Source organism: Neoarius graeffei, chromosome 28, assembly GCF_027579695.1.
Source record: "Neoarius graeffei isolate fNeoGra1 chromosome 28, fNeoGra1.pri, whole genome shotgun sequence".
Taxonomy (NCBI): Eukaryota; Metazoa; Chordata; class Actinopteri; order Siluriformes; family Ariidae; genus Neoarius; species Neoarius graeffei.
This window is the reverse complement of record NC_083596.1, coordinates 2,243,846-2,263,847: the sequence shown is the minus strand read 5'-3', so window position 1 is coordinate 2,263,847 and position 20,002 is coordinate 2,243,846. Positions and strand designations below refer to the sequence as shown.

The 20,002-nt window shown below is 44.8% G+C and overlaps 1 protein-coding gene across 1 annotated transcript; it reads right to left on the bottom strand.

The window, feature by feature from the left end:
- Nucleotides 1-2,375: 2,375 nt before the first annotated feature.
- casr (calcium-sensing receptor) lies at nt 2,376-18,432 on the bottom strand. Its single transcript, XM_060912239.1, has 6 exons — nt 18,236-18,432; nt 17,793-18,099; nt 16,855-17,694; nt 16,429-16,659; nt 5,418-5,541; nt 2,376-3,511 (listed from the first exon to the last, which is right to left on the bottom strand). The coding sequence occupies exons 1-6, from the start codon at nt 18,430-18,432 to the stop codon at nt 2,376-2,378; spliced, it is 2,835 nt and encodes a 944-aa protein (XP_060768222.1).
- Between the last annotated feature and the right edge of the window lie 1,570 nt (nt 18,433-20,002).

Genomic DNA, 20,002 nt, shown 5'->3' with positions numbered 1-20,002 from the left:
TGGTGCAATATCTCCATAGGTGTATAGAGGCCCATTTCCAGCAACTCTCACTCCAGTGTTCTAATGGTACAATGTGTTTGCTCATTGCCTCAGAAGGCTAATGGATGATTAGAAAACCCTTGTACAATCATGTTAGCACAGCTGAAAACAGTTGAGCTCTTTAGAGAAGCTATAAAACTGACCTTCCTTTGAGCAGATTGAGTTTCTGGAGCATCACATTTGTGGGGTCGATTAAATGCTCAAAATGGCCAGAAAAATGTCTTGACTATATTTTCTATTCATTTTACAACTTATGGTGGGAAATAAAAGTGTGACTTTTCATGGAAAACACAAAATTGTCTGGGTGACCCCAAGCTTTCGAACGGTAGTGTATGAATAAAGTTTTAGAGAATATTTTACACTCCAATAGGCAAACTAGTTACACACACACACACAGGAATATTATAATTTTTATAAACAACTACAGCTTACATTTAGTCTCAATCAGAACACACAGCAAATACACCAGAAACGTCACTATAATTTTCACTATTTATCTTCCAGGTTTGGCTTTAGAACATTAAATGCACACCTTAGAAATTTACAGTATATTGACATATTTAAAGATGAGAAATCCTGGGGTATGGTGGCACGGTGGTGTAGTGGTTAGCGCTGTCGCCTCACAGCAAGAAGGTCCTGGGTTCGAGCCCCGTGGCCGGCGAGGGCCTTTCTGTGTGGAGTTTGCATGTTCTCCCCGTGTCCGCGTGGGTTTCCTCCGGGTGCTCCGGTTTCCCCCACAGTCCAAAGACATGCAGGTTAGGTTAACTGGTGACTCTAAATTGAGCGTAGGTGTGAATGTGAGTGTGAATGGTTGTCTGTGTCTATGTGTCAGCCCTGTGATGACCTGGCGACTTGTCCAGGGTGTACCCCGCCTTTCGCCCGTAGTCAGCTGGGATAGGCTCCAGCTCGCCTGCGACCCTGTAGAACAGGATAAAGCGGCTACAGATAATGAGATGAGATGAGAAATCCTGGGGTTCACTGCATTTCACACAGCTGCATATGAAGCAAAGGAGAGTTTATATCATCCATGTGTCACAACATCTCGACGTTTTACTACACTTTTAACTGAAATTCTGTGTATGCGTGAGAGATTATGGAGAACATTAAAAGTGTAACAAATACCTATTTATCATAAAGCTGTCCTCTGGATGCGTATCTTGATATATGATAAATATTCGGGCATAGAAACTGTCCATTTAATTCTGTTTGTGATGATTTATATTTTACCAAATGAGTCACATTTTTATTTGAATTGTTTGATACTTAAAATGGAACAATGATTAAAAATAAAATAAAATAAACCTGGACTTGAAGAATGACATAAGCCAATTTGTAAAGAAATCGTGACCAAATTGTATTCCATTATTTCTTGTTTATAACAATTTATTACATTACATTACAGGCATTTAGCAGATGCTCTTATCCAGAGCGACATACAACACACCCAGGGCAGCCTGGGGAATAGTTGGGGTTAGGTGCCTTGCCCAAGAGCACTTTAGCCATTGGTGGTGTAGTGGTTAACACGGTCACCTCACAGCAAGAGGGTTCTAGCCCAGCGGCCGGCGGGGGCCTTTCTGTGTGGAGTTTGCATGATCTCCCCATGTCTGTGTGGGTTTCCTCTGGGTGCTCCGGTTTCCCCCACAGTCCAAAAGACATGCAGTTAGGTTGACGTGGGGTGGCCTTGGGCTGAGGTGCCCTTGAGCAAGGTACTGAACCCCTGACTGCTCCCCGGGCGCTCTGGTGTGGCTGCCCACTGCTCTGGGTGTGTGCGCACGTGTGTGTTCACTGCTTCATGCAGAGGATGAATTTCACTGTGCTTGAAGTGTGCATATGACAAATAAAGGTTTCTTCTCCTTCTTCTTCTGTTAGTCCAGGGAATAGAACCAGCAACCTTTTGGTCCCAAAGCTGCTTCTCTAACTGTTAGGCCATGGCTTCCCCCTTAGTACAGGTATTAGTACAGCATCTAAAGAAATTGTTACACACACTTAAGCACATTATTTGCTTTATCTGGAAACAACACACAATGCAGTTAACAATATTAAATTCAGATACAAGACAGAATTATAAGCATTGGCTTCCAGGAATGACTCCAAGTTCACATTTATAAGTTTCACGTTAATCAGAAATTGTCACTTTTAAGGGACAGTTCAACATGCGGTCATGAACAATCACCCAAATAATATCTGTTCAGTGGGTAAGGGGTGCCGATACTTTGTACAGCGCAATATACAAGCTGTAGTTGGTAACTGTACAAGGACTAGGTGCGTATACTTGATAAAACAGCTACTGAGTGTAAATATTTCTTCATGACTTCAGCAGCGTCTCGTAGCGGCATTTAGTTTTTTCTCGCCTCTTCAAATCCGAGTGACAAGCTCATCGTCCCGCTCTCAAAGCTCACCCTGGGCCTTTGGCTCCGCCTCTGCCCAGTGGGCGTGGCTGCGTCGTTGTCGTTGGTCTTCAGGCAGATCGATGAGGACGGTGAAGAGGCGGAGGAGCCGCCCACACTACTGGACCTCTTCCTGAAGGCAGAGCTTTGCCGCAGTGTGGCTTTGGCAGCGGCTTTGAAGGCATGTGCCGCCGTGCTGGAGCGAACTTCCTCGATGGTGTTCCTGAAAGGCTTGAACAGGATGATATAGACCTTATTGAAGAAGATGCACGCGAGCAGGCTGAAGCTGGACGCCAGAATAGCAATAACCTCCACGGCCGAGACGAACTTCCCATAGGTGCTGAAGTAAGCGGGGACGAAGGAGATCCAGACAATGAAGAAGATGAGCATGCTAAAGGTGATGAACTTAGCCTCCGTGAAGTTCTCGGGCAACTTCCGAGACTTAAAGGCGAAGAAGAAGCAGATGGCCGCCAGGAGGCAGGTGTAGCCGATGAGGAAGCCCAGAGCCATCATGGAGCCTTCATTGCAGGTTATGAAGATGATCTCGTCAATGTCGTAGTTTCTGTAGCTCGCCGGCGGTGCGTTGTAGAGCCACACCACGCAGATCATCACCTGCACAAAGGTGAACAGGAAGACCAACAGGAACTGCAGGTTCAGACCCCACCACTTACGATGGAGGCTGGTGGGAATCTTGGCTTCAAACACCAGAAGAACCCGGTTGGTCTTCACCAGGATGCAGGAGATGCACAGGACAAAGCTGATACCGAATGCGGGCTGACGCAGACGACACATCCAGTCCTGAGGCTCGCCGATGAACACGAGCGAACTGGAGAAACAGCAGATTAACGAGAACAGCAGCAGGTAGGACAGCTCTCTGTTTGAAGCCTTGACTATTGGCGTGTTCCGAAATCGCACAAATACGCCCATCACGAAGGACGTCAGCAGAAGGCCAAGCACGGCGAGCAGGGCAAGCGCAATCCCGAACGGCTCCGACCACGCCAGATACTCAATCTCCTTCAAGAAACAGGAAGTGTGGTTCCCGTTGGACCAAGAATTGTTGGGACATTTGGTACAAACACTGGCATCTGCACAGGAAAGAAAAGGAGAATGAATGAATGAATGAATATTTATTTATTGAAAGGGCAATGAAATAACTCCTCAATTAACATTATTAACAACAATAATAATAATGTTATAATATTAATAAGTAACATTTAGATATGTACAGCACTGACTTCAATAAATTAGGTTTTTCAAAAAAATTACTGAAATGCAATTATAGCATTAATGAATATTAAAGACACTGAAAAATTAAAAATATTTTCAAAAACAATTATGTAATACTAGATTAAATAATGTATAATGATTAATAAATGGTAAATGGAGTAAACATTCATAATTAAATGTAATACACAGTATATTATACCAGTTATGTACAATTTATTTTAAAATTAATCAATTTAATCATTATAAAAACAAATACATATACAATGTGTTTGTAATTTTATTTCGATATAAATATTTTTTAAAACTATTTAAAAACATGCAAATTATTTGTATTCTAGATTTTTGTATTACTAAATATTATATAATAAATATTATGTCTTGTAAAATTTATAACAAGTTACATATCATTTTTTAAAATTTATTATAAACTAGAAAAGCACTCGGAGAGCGCAGACCTCCGCCAAGAATCCTTTAAAAAAAATCTGGGATCCAGAAGGTGATCCGGATCACCGCCAAAATTTAATGGATTGTTACTTGTGCCCAGTCACACCTCTGGAAAAATTTTTAGAGCAATCCGTTCATAACTTTTTCCGTAATGTTGCTAACAGACAAACCAACAAACAAACAAACCAACACTACTGAAAACATAACCTCCTTGGCGGAGGTAATTAACAGTAGTTAATTGTTCTGGACACTGTTTGCTTGTTGAAGCCACCTAGTGGCAGTTAATAGGAGTGCAGCCTACTATAAAGACCGGAAGTGTTCAAGGGTCAGTATTAAATGTGATGGTGCCTGTTCTATCTATTGTGACAAGACTTACTAGACGCATTGTGTACAAGTGGATTTATTCTCTTCACATTCACTGGATATGAGCAATCGTGCGCTCTAACTGGCTGCTCTACTACTAGGATATCAGCTCATATACCGTGAGTAGAGAAAAAACAATGGAGATAAACAGTACCAGTCAAACGTTTGTACACCCCATACTCTACTCATTCATAGGGTTTTCTGTATTGTGTCCATTCTCTACACCGTCAAACAAAACTGAAGACATCACAACTATGAAATAACATCTGGAACATATATGGAATTATGTGGTAAATAAAAAATAAATAAATAAATAAAAGTGTTAAAAAACAAAAAGTCTTCAGCGTATCAGTGTTTACCTTGATGATGCTTTGTACACTACTGGCACTCTCTTAACAGCTTCATGAAGGAGTCACCTGGAACGCTTTTCAATTAACAGGCGCCTCGTCAAAAGTTAATTAGTAGACGAGTTTCTTTCCTTCTTAATGTGTTTGAGATCAAACAGTAAATAATAAAAATACTCTCTAAAAAACAGCCCTATTCAACGTCACAACTGTAGTAATCCATATTACATCAAGAACCGAACACTGAGTAAAGTCGAGAAACGACATCCATCATTACTTTAAGACATGAAGTGACTTTTAACTGGTACTGTAGACCCAAGTGACTTTGAGGCAGTTTTGATGGTGAACACCACTCCTCGTCACACCAGCAGAGAACAAGTACTATCTCCACTCTGGCAACCTGGTGGCTCTCGCAATCTTCCTGACATTAAAAAACCTATTCAAGTTCACTTCAGAAACAGAATCCTGGTTCTGCTGGAGTTGTTAGAGTAGATGTTTAAGCTGAAGGGATAAGCTTGGCTCAGGGACCTCGAACAAGGCCTGTATAATAATAGTACCATCAGTCCACCTGTTTCATAATAAAAAGCTGTCGTTAGAGGAAATAAAATCACACCTTTATACTCGCTGTATTCTCCATCAGAACACTCGGTACACTCGAAGCAGCAGGTGGGCTGCCCCTCGATGATGCCCTTCCTGGTGCCGGGCTCACACTCCTCACTGCAGTTTGAAAACGGCACCTGGGGAAAGATAACGAGGAAAAACTTACTCATGTGACCAGTTACTGAGCGCCACAAATCATTATCAAGCCACACTGTATTTTTACTAACAGTTTATACATGAAGGACTGCTTCTAAATCTTTGCTAATTAATAAATAAATTATTGGAAAAATGTGTAAATATAGAAAACAAAAAAAACATGCAAACAATTATATTCTGAGATCATTCATGCAGAGATATTGCATCGTGTTTTTTTTTTTCAGTCATACAACTTTAAGTAACGCATTTTTCCCTCAGAAGAAACGTCGGTTTCAGAAAGATCGTGTTGGTGAGCCGAGGAAGCGACGAACCTGTGTGACGCTGGTCGAAGAAGTCTGTTAAAAGTTAGACTGCCTTTCAGATTTTTCAAGTGTAGGTCATAAAAAGAAATTTCCCGACACCCAATTATTTTTGTTTAGCGGAACGAAAGCTACTGAATTCAAATTACAGACTTCCAATTTTATTATTATTATTTTTTAAATAGAACAATTAATTAATTTATCTCCACGTGGCCCTAAATTCTCTGCTATTTTTTCCTGCTTCACCATGACCCAATTCAAGATACTACATCATGCTTCACGTGGTGGGCTTTCCCCGTTCATGCAAGGCATTGTGGGATACAAATTTGAAACGGGAGAGAAAAATGGAGGACGTGAGTGTGCGAATGAAACGTGAAAGACCGACTACAGTAACAGAAAGAAAGCGAGAAGAAAAGACGTTATGTTCTATACGAAGGAAAGGAAACGCAGGACCAAACTAATAAATATGGGCGCTCAGCGAGCACCTCGGTGTGATCAGCTGTTCGTTTAGCGACAGAATGATGGAACTGTCAGTGCACGCTCAAAGGTAAACCTGTAGATGGCAGTAATGCAACACTGTGGATGCCAGCTGCCGTAAAACCCAAAAGAAGAAGAAGGTAAACCTGCGCATGCGCACACGGACTTCCTCTGTCTGCTTGACTGCGCCAAGCGAGCGATTTCATGCACATTATTTGCTTTAATCCCCTCAAATTAAATAACTTCCCAGCCACAGAATGGCCTGATATTTTGTGAGATATTACAGAAATAAACAGATATCACAATCACCACATTTCAGAGGGAACTAAATTTCACCGATTTTATGAAATCAAAAGGCCGTCTAGCTTTAAATTAAAAATAAAATAAGGAATAAATAAAAGGTTTTTAACCTGATGATTAAATATTTATACATCATTGTATGTGCATTTTTGTAGTTTTAAAATGAATGAATAATCAATCAATCCTTGTACATCTTTAAACAGCGTGTTGGATGGTGAGGTATCAAATTACTCAGTGATTTATGTGAAAATGATCCGACTTTCTCCCAGTGTTAGTGAATCCCTGGATGACTGCGTGTACGGCAAGTCTAGTGATGTGACTTGAGCGAGGAGAAAAAAAAAGAAAAAAAAGGCAAGGCAAATTTGTTAAAAAGGCAGTGATGATTCGATGATGCACAAGATCTGGGGTGAACTAAACAACCAACAGAATAAAAGAATAAACAGAACTTATTTACACTTATTCACGATTACAGCATCAGCTCGGCTCTTCTTTCTGAGGGTCGGCCTTAAACACTGAATTACATCATTTTTAATCAAGGTGTGTTTATATACACACACATACGGAAAAACAGTACTTTCGATTTGGAATGTTTATATGTCAAGACACTTGATCGTATATTGTTTTTTGTCAGGATTGATTATATATTTTATTTATGTGAAAGCTGAGGTTGTGTGTAAATCATATTTAGCAATGTATTTTTCTTCTGTTTTTCAAAAATATGGGATAATATGAATATAAAACACTTAATCCTGAAGGAAAATTTGAGTGTCACAACAGCACCAACGAACACAAACACAACAATAGAATAAAATAAAATAAAAATCAAATATCTAAATAGAAAGGTTGTGCCTGTAATAAAATAGAAGAGAATGAGATAAATCTTATGTACTTCAGCTGAAATGCAAGATTTCAGTATTGGTAAAGAAATTGTGGGACTGAGCTGGAGCCAATCCCAGCTGACTTCAGGTGAGAGGCGGGGCCCACCCTCGGCACCAGAGAGACAGGTGAGAGGCGGGGCGAGACAGGTGAGAGGCGGGGCTCACCCTCGGCACCAGAGAGACAGTCATTCATTTTGTTAGGGTTTTGCTGGGATTCGAACCTGGTTCGTTGGTGTGATAATCCAGCAAACCCCCACTAGGCCACCAGGGGGATGACTCAAATGCAGAGGCGTGAGGCGGAAGTAGAAAAAGAATCAAAAGGTTTATTTAAACTATATACACTATATACAGGGCAAAACAAAAGACAAAAAAAAAAACCAAAGAGTATAATCCAAAAGAAAAGCAAAGTGCAAAAATACAAAAGCTAAGAAGATCAAAAAACACAGTACAAAGGAAACTGGAGATAAACATAACAGCACAAAGACTCCGTGACAAGAGGACTGAACTCAGGGGTATAAATAGACAAACTAATTAAGGACACAGGTGAAGATAATTAGGCAATTAACACAAACACAAAACACAGGAACAGTGGCGGCCTCTAGAGGCCAAAATAAACACGACATGAAAAGGAAATAACAGCGGCCTCTAGAGGCCAAAACAGTCCTAGTCCTAACAGGACCCCCCCCTCTAGGAGCGTCTCCTGACGTTCCCAGGGCGATCCGGATGGGCCGAATGGAAGTCCCGACATAGTTCTTTATCAAGGACATCCCGAGCAGGAACCCAGCAGCGCTCCTCAGGACCATAGCCCTCCCAGTCCACCAGATATTGCAACCCGCCGCGGACCCGGCGGGAGTCAAGCAGGCGATTCACAGTGAACACAGTCTGCCCCTGGAAGATGCGGGGGGGTGGGGGGTTCCTAGGGGCAGGGGCATACGTAGACGTCAGTACGGGCCGTAACAGGGAAACATGGAAAGTGGGGTTGATCCTCAGAGTCCGGGGCAACTGGAGCCGGTAGGAGACAGGGTTCACCCTGCGCACCACCTTGAAGGGGCCAATGTAGCGAGGAGCAAGCTTGCGGTTCTCCACCCGCAGTGGAAGGTCCTTAGTGGACAGCCAAACACGCTGCCCAGGGCGGAAAGCGTGTGCAGGTCTTCTATGGCGGTTGGCCTGAGTCTGGTTGGTTCTGGAGGTCTGTATGAGGGTCTTCCTGACCTTGCTCCAGGTCTTGCGACACCGTCTCACATATTGGTTGACCGAGGGCACCCCCGCGTCCTCCTCCTGGTCCGGGAACAGAGGTGGCTGGAACCCGAATTGGCACTGGAATGGCGACAGCTTGGTGGCCGATGACTGCAGGGTGTTGTGGGTGTACTCCGCCCATGGCAGCCAGGTGCTCCACGATGTCGGGTTATCCATAGCCAGGCCTCGCAGGGTGGTTTCCAGGTCCTGGTTGAGCCTCTCCGTCTGACCATTGGACTGTGGGTGAAACCCAGAGGAGAGGCTGGCAGTGGCTCCGATGACCTTGCAGAACCCGTGCCACACTCGGGAGGAGAACTGGGGCCCTCGGTCTGAGACGATGTCCTGTGGAAGACCAAAGACTCGGAAGACATGATTAAACAAAAGTTTCGCAGTTTCAAGAGCAGAGGGGAGTTTGCACAGTGGTATGAAGCGGCAGGCCTTGGAGAATCTGTCAACTAAGACCAAAATGACCGTGTTACCTTGTGACTCAGGGAGACCCGTGATAAAGTCGACTGCCACGTGGGACCAGGGACGCCGGGGAATGGTCAGAGGATGCAGGAGACCCTGGGGACGCTGTCGTGGGTTCTTGGTTCTGGTGCAAACCTCACAGGACAGGACAAATGACCTTACTTCCTTCTCCATGTTAGGCCACCAGAAGCGTCTTTTCAGGAAGTCCAGGGTCCTCCGAGCTCCCGGGTGGGCGGTGAGAGGGGAAGAGTGACCCCACTGGAGAACCTTGGCCCGGGCTTGATGTGGGACGTACAAGAGGCCTGGTGGCCCCGTCCCAGGACCGGGGTCCTGGCGTTGGGCTCGTCGGACAGCCTCCTCAATACCCCAGCGGACAGGGGCCACAATCCGGGACACAGGGATAATAGGCCCGACTTCATTCTCCCTGTTAGTGGCAGAGAACAGTCTGGACAGTGCGTCAGGTTTGGTGTTCTTGGAGCCGGGGCGGTATGAGAGGGTGAAGTCAAACCGACTGAAAAACAGGGCCCACCTAGCCTGTCGAGGGTTCAGTCTCTTGGCTTGCTGGAGGTACTCCAGGTTCTTGTGGTCAGTCCAAACCAGGAATGGATGTTGTGCTCCCTCCAGCCAGTGCCTCCACTCCTCAAGGGCCAGTTTGACCGCTAGCAGTTCTCGATCCCCCACATCGTACCGGGACTCAGCAGGACTCAGGCGGTGGGAGAAGTAAGCGCAGGGGTGCAGCTTTCCTTCCGAACGTTGAGAGAGCACCGCGCCAACACCACTGTCCGAGGCGTCCACCTCCACGATGAATGGTTGGGAGGTGTCCGGGAGAACCAGAATGGGTGCCGTGCAGAAGCGGTCCTTGAGGTCTTTGAACGCCTTTTCTGCCTGAGGAGACCAGCCATAAGATCCACCTGTCCCTTTGGTGAGGTCTGACATGGGTGCTGCCACAGAACTGAAGTTCCTGATGAACTTGCGGTAGAAGTTAGCGAATCCTAAGAACCGCTGAACCTCCTTAACGGACTTGGGAGTAGGCCAATCCCGGACGGCCAGGGTCTTGGCAGGGTCCATTTGGAGTTGGCCTGTCCGTACAATAAATCCCAGAAAGGAGACCTCGGGAACATGAAATTCGCATTTCTGGGCCTTGGCGAACAGATTGTTCTGTAGCAGCCTCTGGAGAACCTGGCGGACATGGTGGCGGTGCTCCTGTACGGTCTTGGAAAAGATAAGGATGTCGTCGAGGTAGACAAAAACGTATAGGTTAATCATGTCCCTTAAGACGTCGTTGATTAGGGCCTGAAAAACAGCTGGTGCGTTGGTGAGTCCGAAGGGCATCACCTGGTATTCGTAGTGCCCAGACGGGGTGTTAAAGGCAGTCTTCCACTCGTCTCCCTGTCGGATACGGATGAGGTGGTATGCGTTCCGTAGGTCCAACTTGGTGAAGACGGTGGCGCCTTGGAGCAGGTCGAAAGCTGTGGACATCAGCGGAAGGGGATATCGGTTGCGCACAGTGATCTTATTCAGGCCCCTGTAATCAATACATGGTCGGAGCCCCCCATCCTTCTTGCCGACAAAGAAGAAGCCGGCTCCAGCAGGTGAAGTGGAGGGTCGAATAAACCCAGAGACCAGGGCATCTTTGAGGTATTCCTCCATGGCCTTGCGTTCTGGCTGAGAGAGTGAAAACAGTCTGCCACGAGGAGGGGTAGTCCCAGGGAGCAAGTCGATGGCACAGTCGTAGGCCCGGTGCGGAGGAAGAACGGCGGCCCTGCTCTTGCTGAATACCTCCTTGAGATCCCAGTACTCTGTGGGAACTTGAGATAACTCGGTGAGATCAGGGGGCTCGGCAGGAGACACAGGAGAGCTAGAGAGCAGACAAGAGGCATGGCATGCAGGGCCCCATTCCACAACCTGGCTTGTTACCCAGTCTATGCGAGGGTTGTGGCGAGTAAGCCAAGGAAGGCCTAGAATAACTGGGAACTCAGGTGAAGGAATCAGGTGCAGGGATATTTCTTCCTTGTGACCTTGAGACTGGAGGAAAACTGGAGAAGTAACTTGGGTGACTCTTCCATCACCTAACGCTTGGCCATCGAGGGCAGACACAGACAGTGGGACTTCAAGAGGTGCAGTCGGAATATTGATGCTTTGGGCGAAGTGAATATCCATAAAGTTCCCAGCCGCCCCTGAGTCTATCAAAGCTTGACAAGAGTGGACAGACTCACCCCAGGAGATGGAGACCGGGATGTAGATTCCTTGGCCAGGGAGTCCGGGAGAGAGGGTAGGCCCCGTCACAACCCTCCCTCGGCTGGACGGGGCGGTCCTTTTCCCAAGAGTTCGGGACATGATGCTCGGAAGTGACCAGGCTTGCCACAGTAGATGCAGCACTTGTCCCTCCTTCTGCGCTCCCTCTCAGATGCGGAGAGGCGAGTACGACCCACTTGCATGGGTTCTGGACAGTCACTGAAGGAGGTAGACGGTCTCCAGGTAGAGGTAGGGAGGCTGGGGGGGCTCAAGGCTTGGTGGCGTTCTCTCATCCTGTTGTCCAGACGAATAGCATGTGAGATGAGGGTTTCGAGGTCACTTGGGCATCCAATAGAGGCCAGACCGTCCTTGATGGGGTCAGACAGACCATGGTGGAAGGCTGACACCAGGGCAGTCTCGTTCCATCCACTTACTGCTGCGAGTGTTCGGAACGAGATGGCGTAATCTGCGACGCTTCCTCCTTGCCGGATGGACATGAGCTTTCGGGCTGCGTCGGTACTGATGTCTGCCTGATCGAAGACCCGAAGCATCTCTTCAGAAAACAGCTGGAAATCAAAGCACTCAGGTCCCTGTCTTTGCCAGATAGCAGTAGCCCAGGCTCGCGCCTTACCAGCTAATAAGGTGATCACAAAGGCAATCTTGCGGCGATCCGTAGTGTAGGTGGTAGGCTGAAGCTCAAAGGTGAGTTGACACTGGGTAAGGAACTCTCGGCACTCACTGTGCTTGCCGTCATACCTCTGTGGTGCAGGAAGGCTGGGTTCGCGAGGTGAAGAAGGCAGCATTGCAGGAGGCACTGGAGCAGGAGTGGGAGCTGGATCAGGAGCAGGAACTGGATCAGGAGCAGGAGATGCAGGCAGAGATGTCAGCTGTGCCAGGGTTTTCCCAATTTGCTGAAGCAGTTCCTCGTGGCGAGCGAGGGCCTCACGTTGGCTGGTGAGCGTACGTCCATGAGCGTCCATGGTCGCTCCGAAGCGTGTCAAAGCTGCCATAATTCCCTGAAGGTTGGCCGGGTAGACAGTTGAAGCAGCCTCTGCTGAGTCGGTCATGACGGAGTCTTTCTGTTAGGGTTTTGCTGGGATTCGAACCTGGTTCGTTGGTGTGATAATCCAGCAAACCCCCACTAGGCCACCAGGGGGATGACTCAAATGCAGAGGCGTGAGGCGGAAGTAGAAAAAGAATCAAAAGGTTTATTTAAACTATATACACTATATACAGGGCAAAACAAAAGACAAAAAAAAAAACCAAAGAGTATAATCCAAAAGAAAAGCAAAGTGCAAAAATACAAAAGCTAAGAAGATCAAAAAACACAGTACAAAGGAAACTGGAGATAAACATAACAGCACAAAGACTCCGTGACAAGAGGACTGAACTCAGGGGTATAAATAGACAAACTAATTAAGGACACAGGTGAAGATAATTAGGCAATTAACACAAACACAAAACACAGGAACAGTGGCGGCCTCTAGAGGCCAAAATAAACACGACATGAAAAGGAAATAACAGCGGCCTCTAGAGGCCAAAACAGTCCTAGTCCTAACACATTTACGCTCACGCCTCTGGGCAGGTGACCGAGTCCACGTGTCTTTGGACTGTTGGAGGAAACCCAGGCTACGAGGCACATCGGACGGCGCCGGTGATCTCCGTTTCAGAAAAGCAACTCACGATCTGTTACTCACAGTGAACCTGTTCACGGTCTAAATAACGTTTACGCTTTTAAACACTGCATCGCTGTTATAATGTCATGGCGATGTTTACAGCTGGAGATGGCGTTACTGCTAAATGCACAAGTTTACAGATCTCTGGAGAATTTGATATTTTCTCACTAAATTGCAAAGAAAATTCTACAGCTCCTGTTTATACACGTGCAGCCAAAGTGAACGATTTATGGCTTGGTTTATTCTCATCAGAACTTGACTTTTGGGGAAATCAGTAACAACCTGAATAACTAACATCTCCATTTATTGCAAAACTGGACAGATGGAGGGGAAACATTTATTTAGAGCGTATTTCAACATGCATTTCAGTGTCTGCACAGAATTCTCGAACCAAAACAAAAATATGGCTTAAATGTAGATTTATTAAATGAAGCATGACGTACAGGCGCCAGCAGTCCACTGTTTACTGGCAAAAACAACTCTGAGCTGAACTGCCACTACTGCTTCTGTCCTGTCTTACTGTTCATCGTGGCATTTATCACCGTTCGCCATTAATTGACTCCATTTTAATGCACCAAGTTGTTTCAGAAGTGCAGGGAAAGACCTGCCAGCATTTTAAACAACGTTTGGGTACAAACTGAAATATTCCATCCTTATGCTTCATGTTCAGCTCTCATCTGTATAAACATTATCTCGTATCAGGAAATGCAAACAAACAAACATTCGCATTGGCTGTTAATTATTTTCTTTTACTGGTTAAATCTTTAAAATAACTGCATATCCAGTTTCACTCGCCGCCATTTCATTCTAAAACTATTTCCTGGAAAACTATTTCGAGTGGGAAACCGGGGGACTGTACCTCTACAGGGAAATACGAGTGTTTGACGGTACGTCCCATTTTGACAGGAGTGTTTTTAATGTCGGGGTAAATATGGGTATTTTTCAGCCAGAAAGTTTGAACTTTTGAATGAAGTATTCATCTTTATTGTGTCCATTGTTAGTTTGCACACTCATAAAACACCCTCAAGCTAAATTTAAAAGCTGATTTGATAACTGAGTGATATATAATCCAAAAAACTGATAATCGACTATCAAAACAGTGGTTTGTTGCAGCCCTACCATACACACACACACACACACACACACACACACAAGAATGTGCAAACTCCACACGGAGAGGCAACGAAAATGAGAGACAAGCCGATGTCCAACAAATTCAATCCTACGTTATTTTAAGTGCATCTGAGATGTACAAATTAATGTGCTTCATTTAGGAACAACACTATTGAAGGAAAAAAAACATTTGACCTTATTGTGACCTTGGGCCTGTTTAGATCAAGCACAAACTTTAATTAGTTTACAGTGGGGCAAAAAAGTATTTAGTCAGCCACCAATTGTGCAAGTTCTCCCACTTAAAAAGATGAGAGAGGCCTGTAATTTTCATCATAGGTACACTTCAACTATGAGAGACAGAATGGGGGGAAAAAATCCAGGAAATCACATTGTAGGATTTTTAATGAATTAATTGCTAAATTCCTCGGTAAAATAAGTATTTGGTCACCTACAAACAAGCAAGATTTCTGGCTCTCACAGACCTGTAACTTCTTCTTTAAGAGGCTCCTCTGTCCTCCACTCGTTACCTGTATTAATGGCACCTGTTTGAACTCGTTATCAGTATAAAAGACACCTGTCCACAACCTCAAACAGTCACACTCCAAACTCCACTATGGCCAAGACCAAAGAGCTGTCAAAGGACACCAGAAACAAAACTGTAGACCTGCACCAGGCTGGGAAGACTGAATCTGCAATAGGTAAGCAGCTTGGTGTGAAGAAATCAACTGTGGGAACAATTATTAGAAAATGGAAGACATACAAGACCACTGATAATCTCCCTCGATCTGGGGCTCCACGCAAGATCTCACCCTGTGGGGTCAAAATGATCACAAGAACGGTGAGTAAAAATCCCAGAACCACACGGGGGGACCTAGTGAATGACCTGCAGAGAGCTGGGACCAAAGTAACAAAGGCTACCATCAGTAACACACTACACCACCAGGGACTCAAATCCTGCAGTGCCAGACGTGTCCCCCTGCTTACGCCAGTACATGTCCAGGCCTGTCTGAAGTTTGCTAGAGAGCATTTGGATGATCCAGAAGAGGATTGGGAGAATGTCATATGGTCAGATGAAACCAAAATAGAACTTTTTGGTAAAAACTCAACTTGTCGTGTTTGGAGGAGAAAGAATGCTGAGTTGCATCCAAAGAACACCATACCTACTGTGAAGCATGGGGGTGGAAACATCATGCTTTGGGGCTGTTTTTCTGCAAAGGGACCAGGACGACTGATCCGTGTAAAGGAAAGAATGAATGGGGCCATGTATCGTGAGATTTTGAGTGAAAACTTAATTCCATCAGCAAGGGCATTGAAGATGAAACGTGGCTGGGTCTTTCAGCATAACAATGATCCCAAACACACCGCCCGGGCAACGAAGGAGTGGCTTCATAAGAAGCATTTCAAGGTCCTGGAGTGGCCTAGCCAGTCTCCACATCTCAACCCCATAGAAAATCTCTGGAGGGAGTTGAAAGTCCGTGTTGCCCAGTGACAGCCCCAAAACATCACTGCTCTAGAGGAGATCTGCATGGAGGAATGGGCCAAAATACCAGCAACAGTGTGTGAAAACCTTGTGAAGACTTACAGAAAACGTTTGATCTCTGTCATTGCCAACAAAGGGTATATAACAAAGTATTGAGATGAACTTTTGTTATTGACCAAATACTTATTTTCCACCAATAATTTGCAAATAAATTCTTTAAAAATCAGACAATGTGATTTTCTGGATTTTTTTTTCTCATTTTGTCTCTCATAGTTGAAGTGTACCTATGATGAAAATTACAGGCCTCTCTCATCTTTTTAAGTGGGAGAACTTGCACAATTGGTGACTGACTAAATACTTTTTTGCCCCACTGTATCTTCTGGTTACAATCAGAACTGCACATAAATCCTACAAACAAACAAACAAACAAACCACTTGATCTTCAGATCTCAAGCTAAAAAAACTGAACTGGAACTCAAATCCAGGACGTCTTTCTAAAAGGAAACTTTATGTCCAATGCAGAATAATTCAATAACAAAATTCACCGACCATATATACAGCTAACTGTTGCACTGTGTACTCTTCATAATGCTGCATTTCCTCAAAAAAATTTTTCTAGAAATTCTCTCGTCCTCTAAAGGACTTGGCTGAAACACTCGATGAAACGAGGTACTCCGAGAGCCTCTGCTTCAGTACAATGACTCACCTCAGTCAAATAACCGTTCCACAGTATCTTTGTTTTGTCGATGGAGAGTTTGGCGCCCTTTTTGCCGTGAACGATGTAGTACCCGACCTCCCTGAACACCACCGAGCCGTCTGCGGGTGAACGGTGCCAGTTTATGATGGTGTAGTTGGCAGAAAGTTCACTGCTCTCGTCAAAGCGCGCTCTCTCGCCCATGCTGTTCTGGAACTCCAGATGCCTCAACTGCTTCAAGACCTGAAAAGAAAAACATTTGTTTATCACAGATCACTGTTAAAGCTCATCACAGCTGGAGCTCCATTCACAAGTGGGAAATAACTATAACTATAGGTTATACCTGTACTTTGGTATTACATCATATATGTGTTTGTTCCCCCCCATTATTTTACTGAAAAATTAAATCTTCAGTACGGTTACTTCCTGCTGATTTACCTGCCATGCCTCCACTTTTCGAATATCTGCACAGGACCCGTTAGCGAAGAGTCCTTTCCCGGGTGTGCAGGTGAGGATGTCCTGCAGCGCCTCGGCTATGGCGTAAACTGCCACGTAGACGTTATAGGAGATTCTCAGGTGAGTGTAGTCCAGGTAAGGCGTCTCGACGCTCGTGATGTCCTCGTTGCCAGTGCAAAGTGGCCTGAAGCCTGCGCTGCTGTTCTCACTGTCCTCCTTCCTCACACTGTCCACCAGGTAACAGTTGAACGTCTCTTCCCAAAACTCTCTCACAAACTCATTATGCAGGGATTTTTTCGGATGGACCTGCTGCAGGAACTCCTTGAATCCGGGGATCTGTCCTGCTTGCAGCGCGAAGCCGATTGTCCCACCCATGACATCCAGGTACTCTGGTTTGGCCACGAGGCTCGACAGAGCCCACGCTTCACTCGCTAACCACACGCGATCCGTGATGTTCCGCCTCACCATTTCCTTCACCAGCGGCTCAACGTCTGGCCCACTAGCAAAAACAACGATGACTTTCGCGGTGGAGTTCTGGATTTGGTCTGCGATACGGATAATCTCGGCTTCTTCCAGATACTGAGAGATTAGCACGTTGAGGTCGATGCAGATGTCCCTCTCGAACATCTCGTTCTCGAATTTCTCGATCCCTGGACGGCCATACTCATCGTCTGAGGCGATCGCGATGACCCAGTTCCACTGGAAATGATCGATGATGGCTGCCATTGCGATGGCCTGATATTTGTCAGTTGGAATTGTCCTCATGAAGGACTTGTACTGGTTCTTGTTGCTCAGAAGGCGACTCGAAGAAGCATAGCTGATCTGATAGAGCAAACAAAAAAGCTCAAAAACCATGCAACACCTTTTTATTCTTAATTCTATTAAAAAAAAAAACCTTTTACAGATAAGTCCCTGCTCACCTGTGGGATGTAGAAGAGACCGACAAGGTCAGCCACGGCTGTCGAAACCGCCGACCCCGAAGCACCGACCACGGCGATGGTTGATGGGATGTTCCCGGTGCAGTTACAAAAGCCATCCAAGTTCAGAGAATCGATCTTATTCTGAGCCACGAAGCTCAGCGAGGCCTCCAGGGCTTTGGAGACAGTGTTACAGGTGTCGAATATACGGTACCCCAAAGTGATGTTGGGTAAAAGAGTAGAATTGTTGTTGATTTCCTCGATGGCAAAAATCATCGCCTGGAGCCAGCGAAACCCACGGAAATTATACCTGAGGAACCACAGCACAGAGAATGCTATATTATAACTCAGATTTGTCCAGACAAGTCTTAGAACACCTCATTATCCATGTTTACACCACAGCGCTGGCCTGTACACTTTGTTTTCATCTTTTTTTACCCACATACCTCACACACTCTGTTGATTCTGGTTTAGCAGCCAAGTCCTGGTCATTGGAAGCGACTCTGAAGTGTATCGGGAACAATCCCCCCAGCAGTATGTCCCCCGTCTTCTGAGCTCTCAGACGAGGTCCGTATGAAGAAACTCCAGAGTTCAAAGCCAACAGCACCAAGCAGTGCACACAGAACTCTAAATAAAACCTCATAGTCTCAGTGGTTTGAAGGTTTTTTGGCCATAGATGGAGGGAGATCAGCAGTTCAATGACAAGAAGGTTGGGAGTTCAAATCCCAGAACTCCCAGGGAGCCAAGCTTTGAATAAAAACTATCCAGCAAATAAACAGAAATTTTGGTTTTTTCTTCCCCTCGGTATAAATTCAGGAAATCGGAGTAGAACCTAGAAACCTGGTCCATTAAATGACAAGACAGAAAAGTTTCTAATCATTTTGGGAACAAAAACAAAATTACATTCTACAGCAAAAGGAACTAAATAAAATGTTTGGCAGAAATAATAAAAAACAGTCTGAACCCTAAACTCAAGGGTCTAATCAGGTCTGCGTTCAGGTGTTTTCTCTCCCCGCCTTTCACCACGGGTCTGCATGAGGAGCAATCGATCTCTTCGTCCGATCCTCTGTCGGTCTCATCTTCATCCCCGATGCAGTTTGTGGTGTGTGGGATGCTTTTAACACCCAATGTTCCATGAAGTTATGAAATGCAGGAATCTGAGAACAGCAAGGGTAAAGCTAAAACTGTATACTCCTACAAAAAAAAAAAGGGGGGGTGGAACAAACAAGAAAAGGCAAGTTAAAATTAAGTTCGATCATCAGTGTGTATACATTCGGCTTTAACACAAGCACTTTGACGTGCTTAGAAACATCAGCTTTAAGATGCTGAACTCTGGTCCTCAGTAGGGTTGCAAAGGGGCGGAAAATTTCCGGTATATTTCCGGTAAATTTCCAGAAACTTTCCATGGAAACTTTAGTTAGGGAATTTTGGGAATTTTGCTTCCACACACTGGATGGCGTATGTGGCATTTTTCTGTTAAATAAGATGACAAAAAATGCAAATATGTAGATAGCAAGCTGAACTAATGGAAAGGTCTTCAAAACATTTAAAATTGATGAAATCTTGTGTAGTTACATAAAACCGTCCAGCAGGAGGCAGAAGAAACAGCATCACATTTTGCGGTAGCTAGCACCATGATAAGCTAACTTCTTTAATTAAATGGTGCTAGCTAGCTTATATTTAGCATATCTGGTTTACCAGTAAGCAATAGATTTGATTTTGCTAGTTTGATTTGATTTTGCTAGTTAAACTTTAACACCGTAGATCAAATATCATCTACCTCATATCATCATCATCATCATCATCAAAACGTACTTGACTGTATGTAGTCCTTTGGCTCAAATGCTTCAATAGTCTGTATCTGTGTTGTGGGCTCAAAAAAGTTGCTTTAGTAGTTCAGAATTCTAGAAATCATTGTGCATGTGATGGAGGAATGCACAATGCATGTAGGGGGTGTGGCCTCAATAGCTCTACAGGAAGTAGTGTGCTATGTCCCTGTGATTGAGGAATAGTAAATTATACTCAACTGTACTCACATCAAATCTGATAGTTTTAGCCAAGATTATGCTACAATATTTTTTTCTACCAACTATATTTATGTTCCCAACCTTCAACTTTTGATAATTCCTAGTATATTCCCAATAATTCCTGTTAATTCCCATAAATTCCTGTTAATTCCCATGGAAAGTTTCCAACTTTGAAAATTCCCGGAA

Coding starts and splice junctions, on each gene's coding strand:
- casr (XM_060912239.1), bottom strand. CDS start 18,432: ATGAGGTTTTATTTAGAGTTCTGTGTGCACTGCTTGGTGCTGTTGGCT. Junction 5,542..16,428: donor GGAACGGTTATTTGACTGAG/GTGAGTCATTGT, acceptor ATCTTTCCCCAG/GTGCCGTTTTCAAACTGCAG. Junction 3,512..5,417: donor AGAATACAGCGAGTATAAAG/GTGTGATTTTAT, acceptor TTTCCTGTGCAG/ATGCCAGTGTTTGTACCAAA.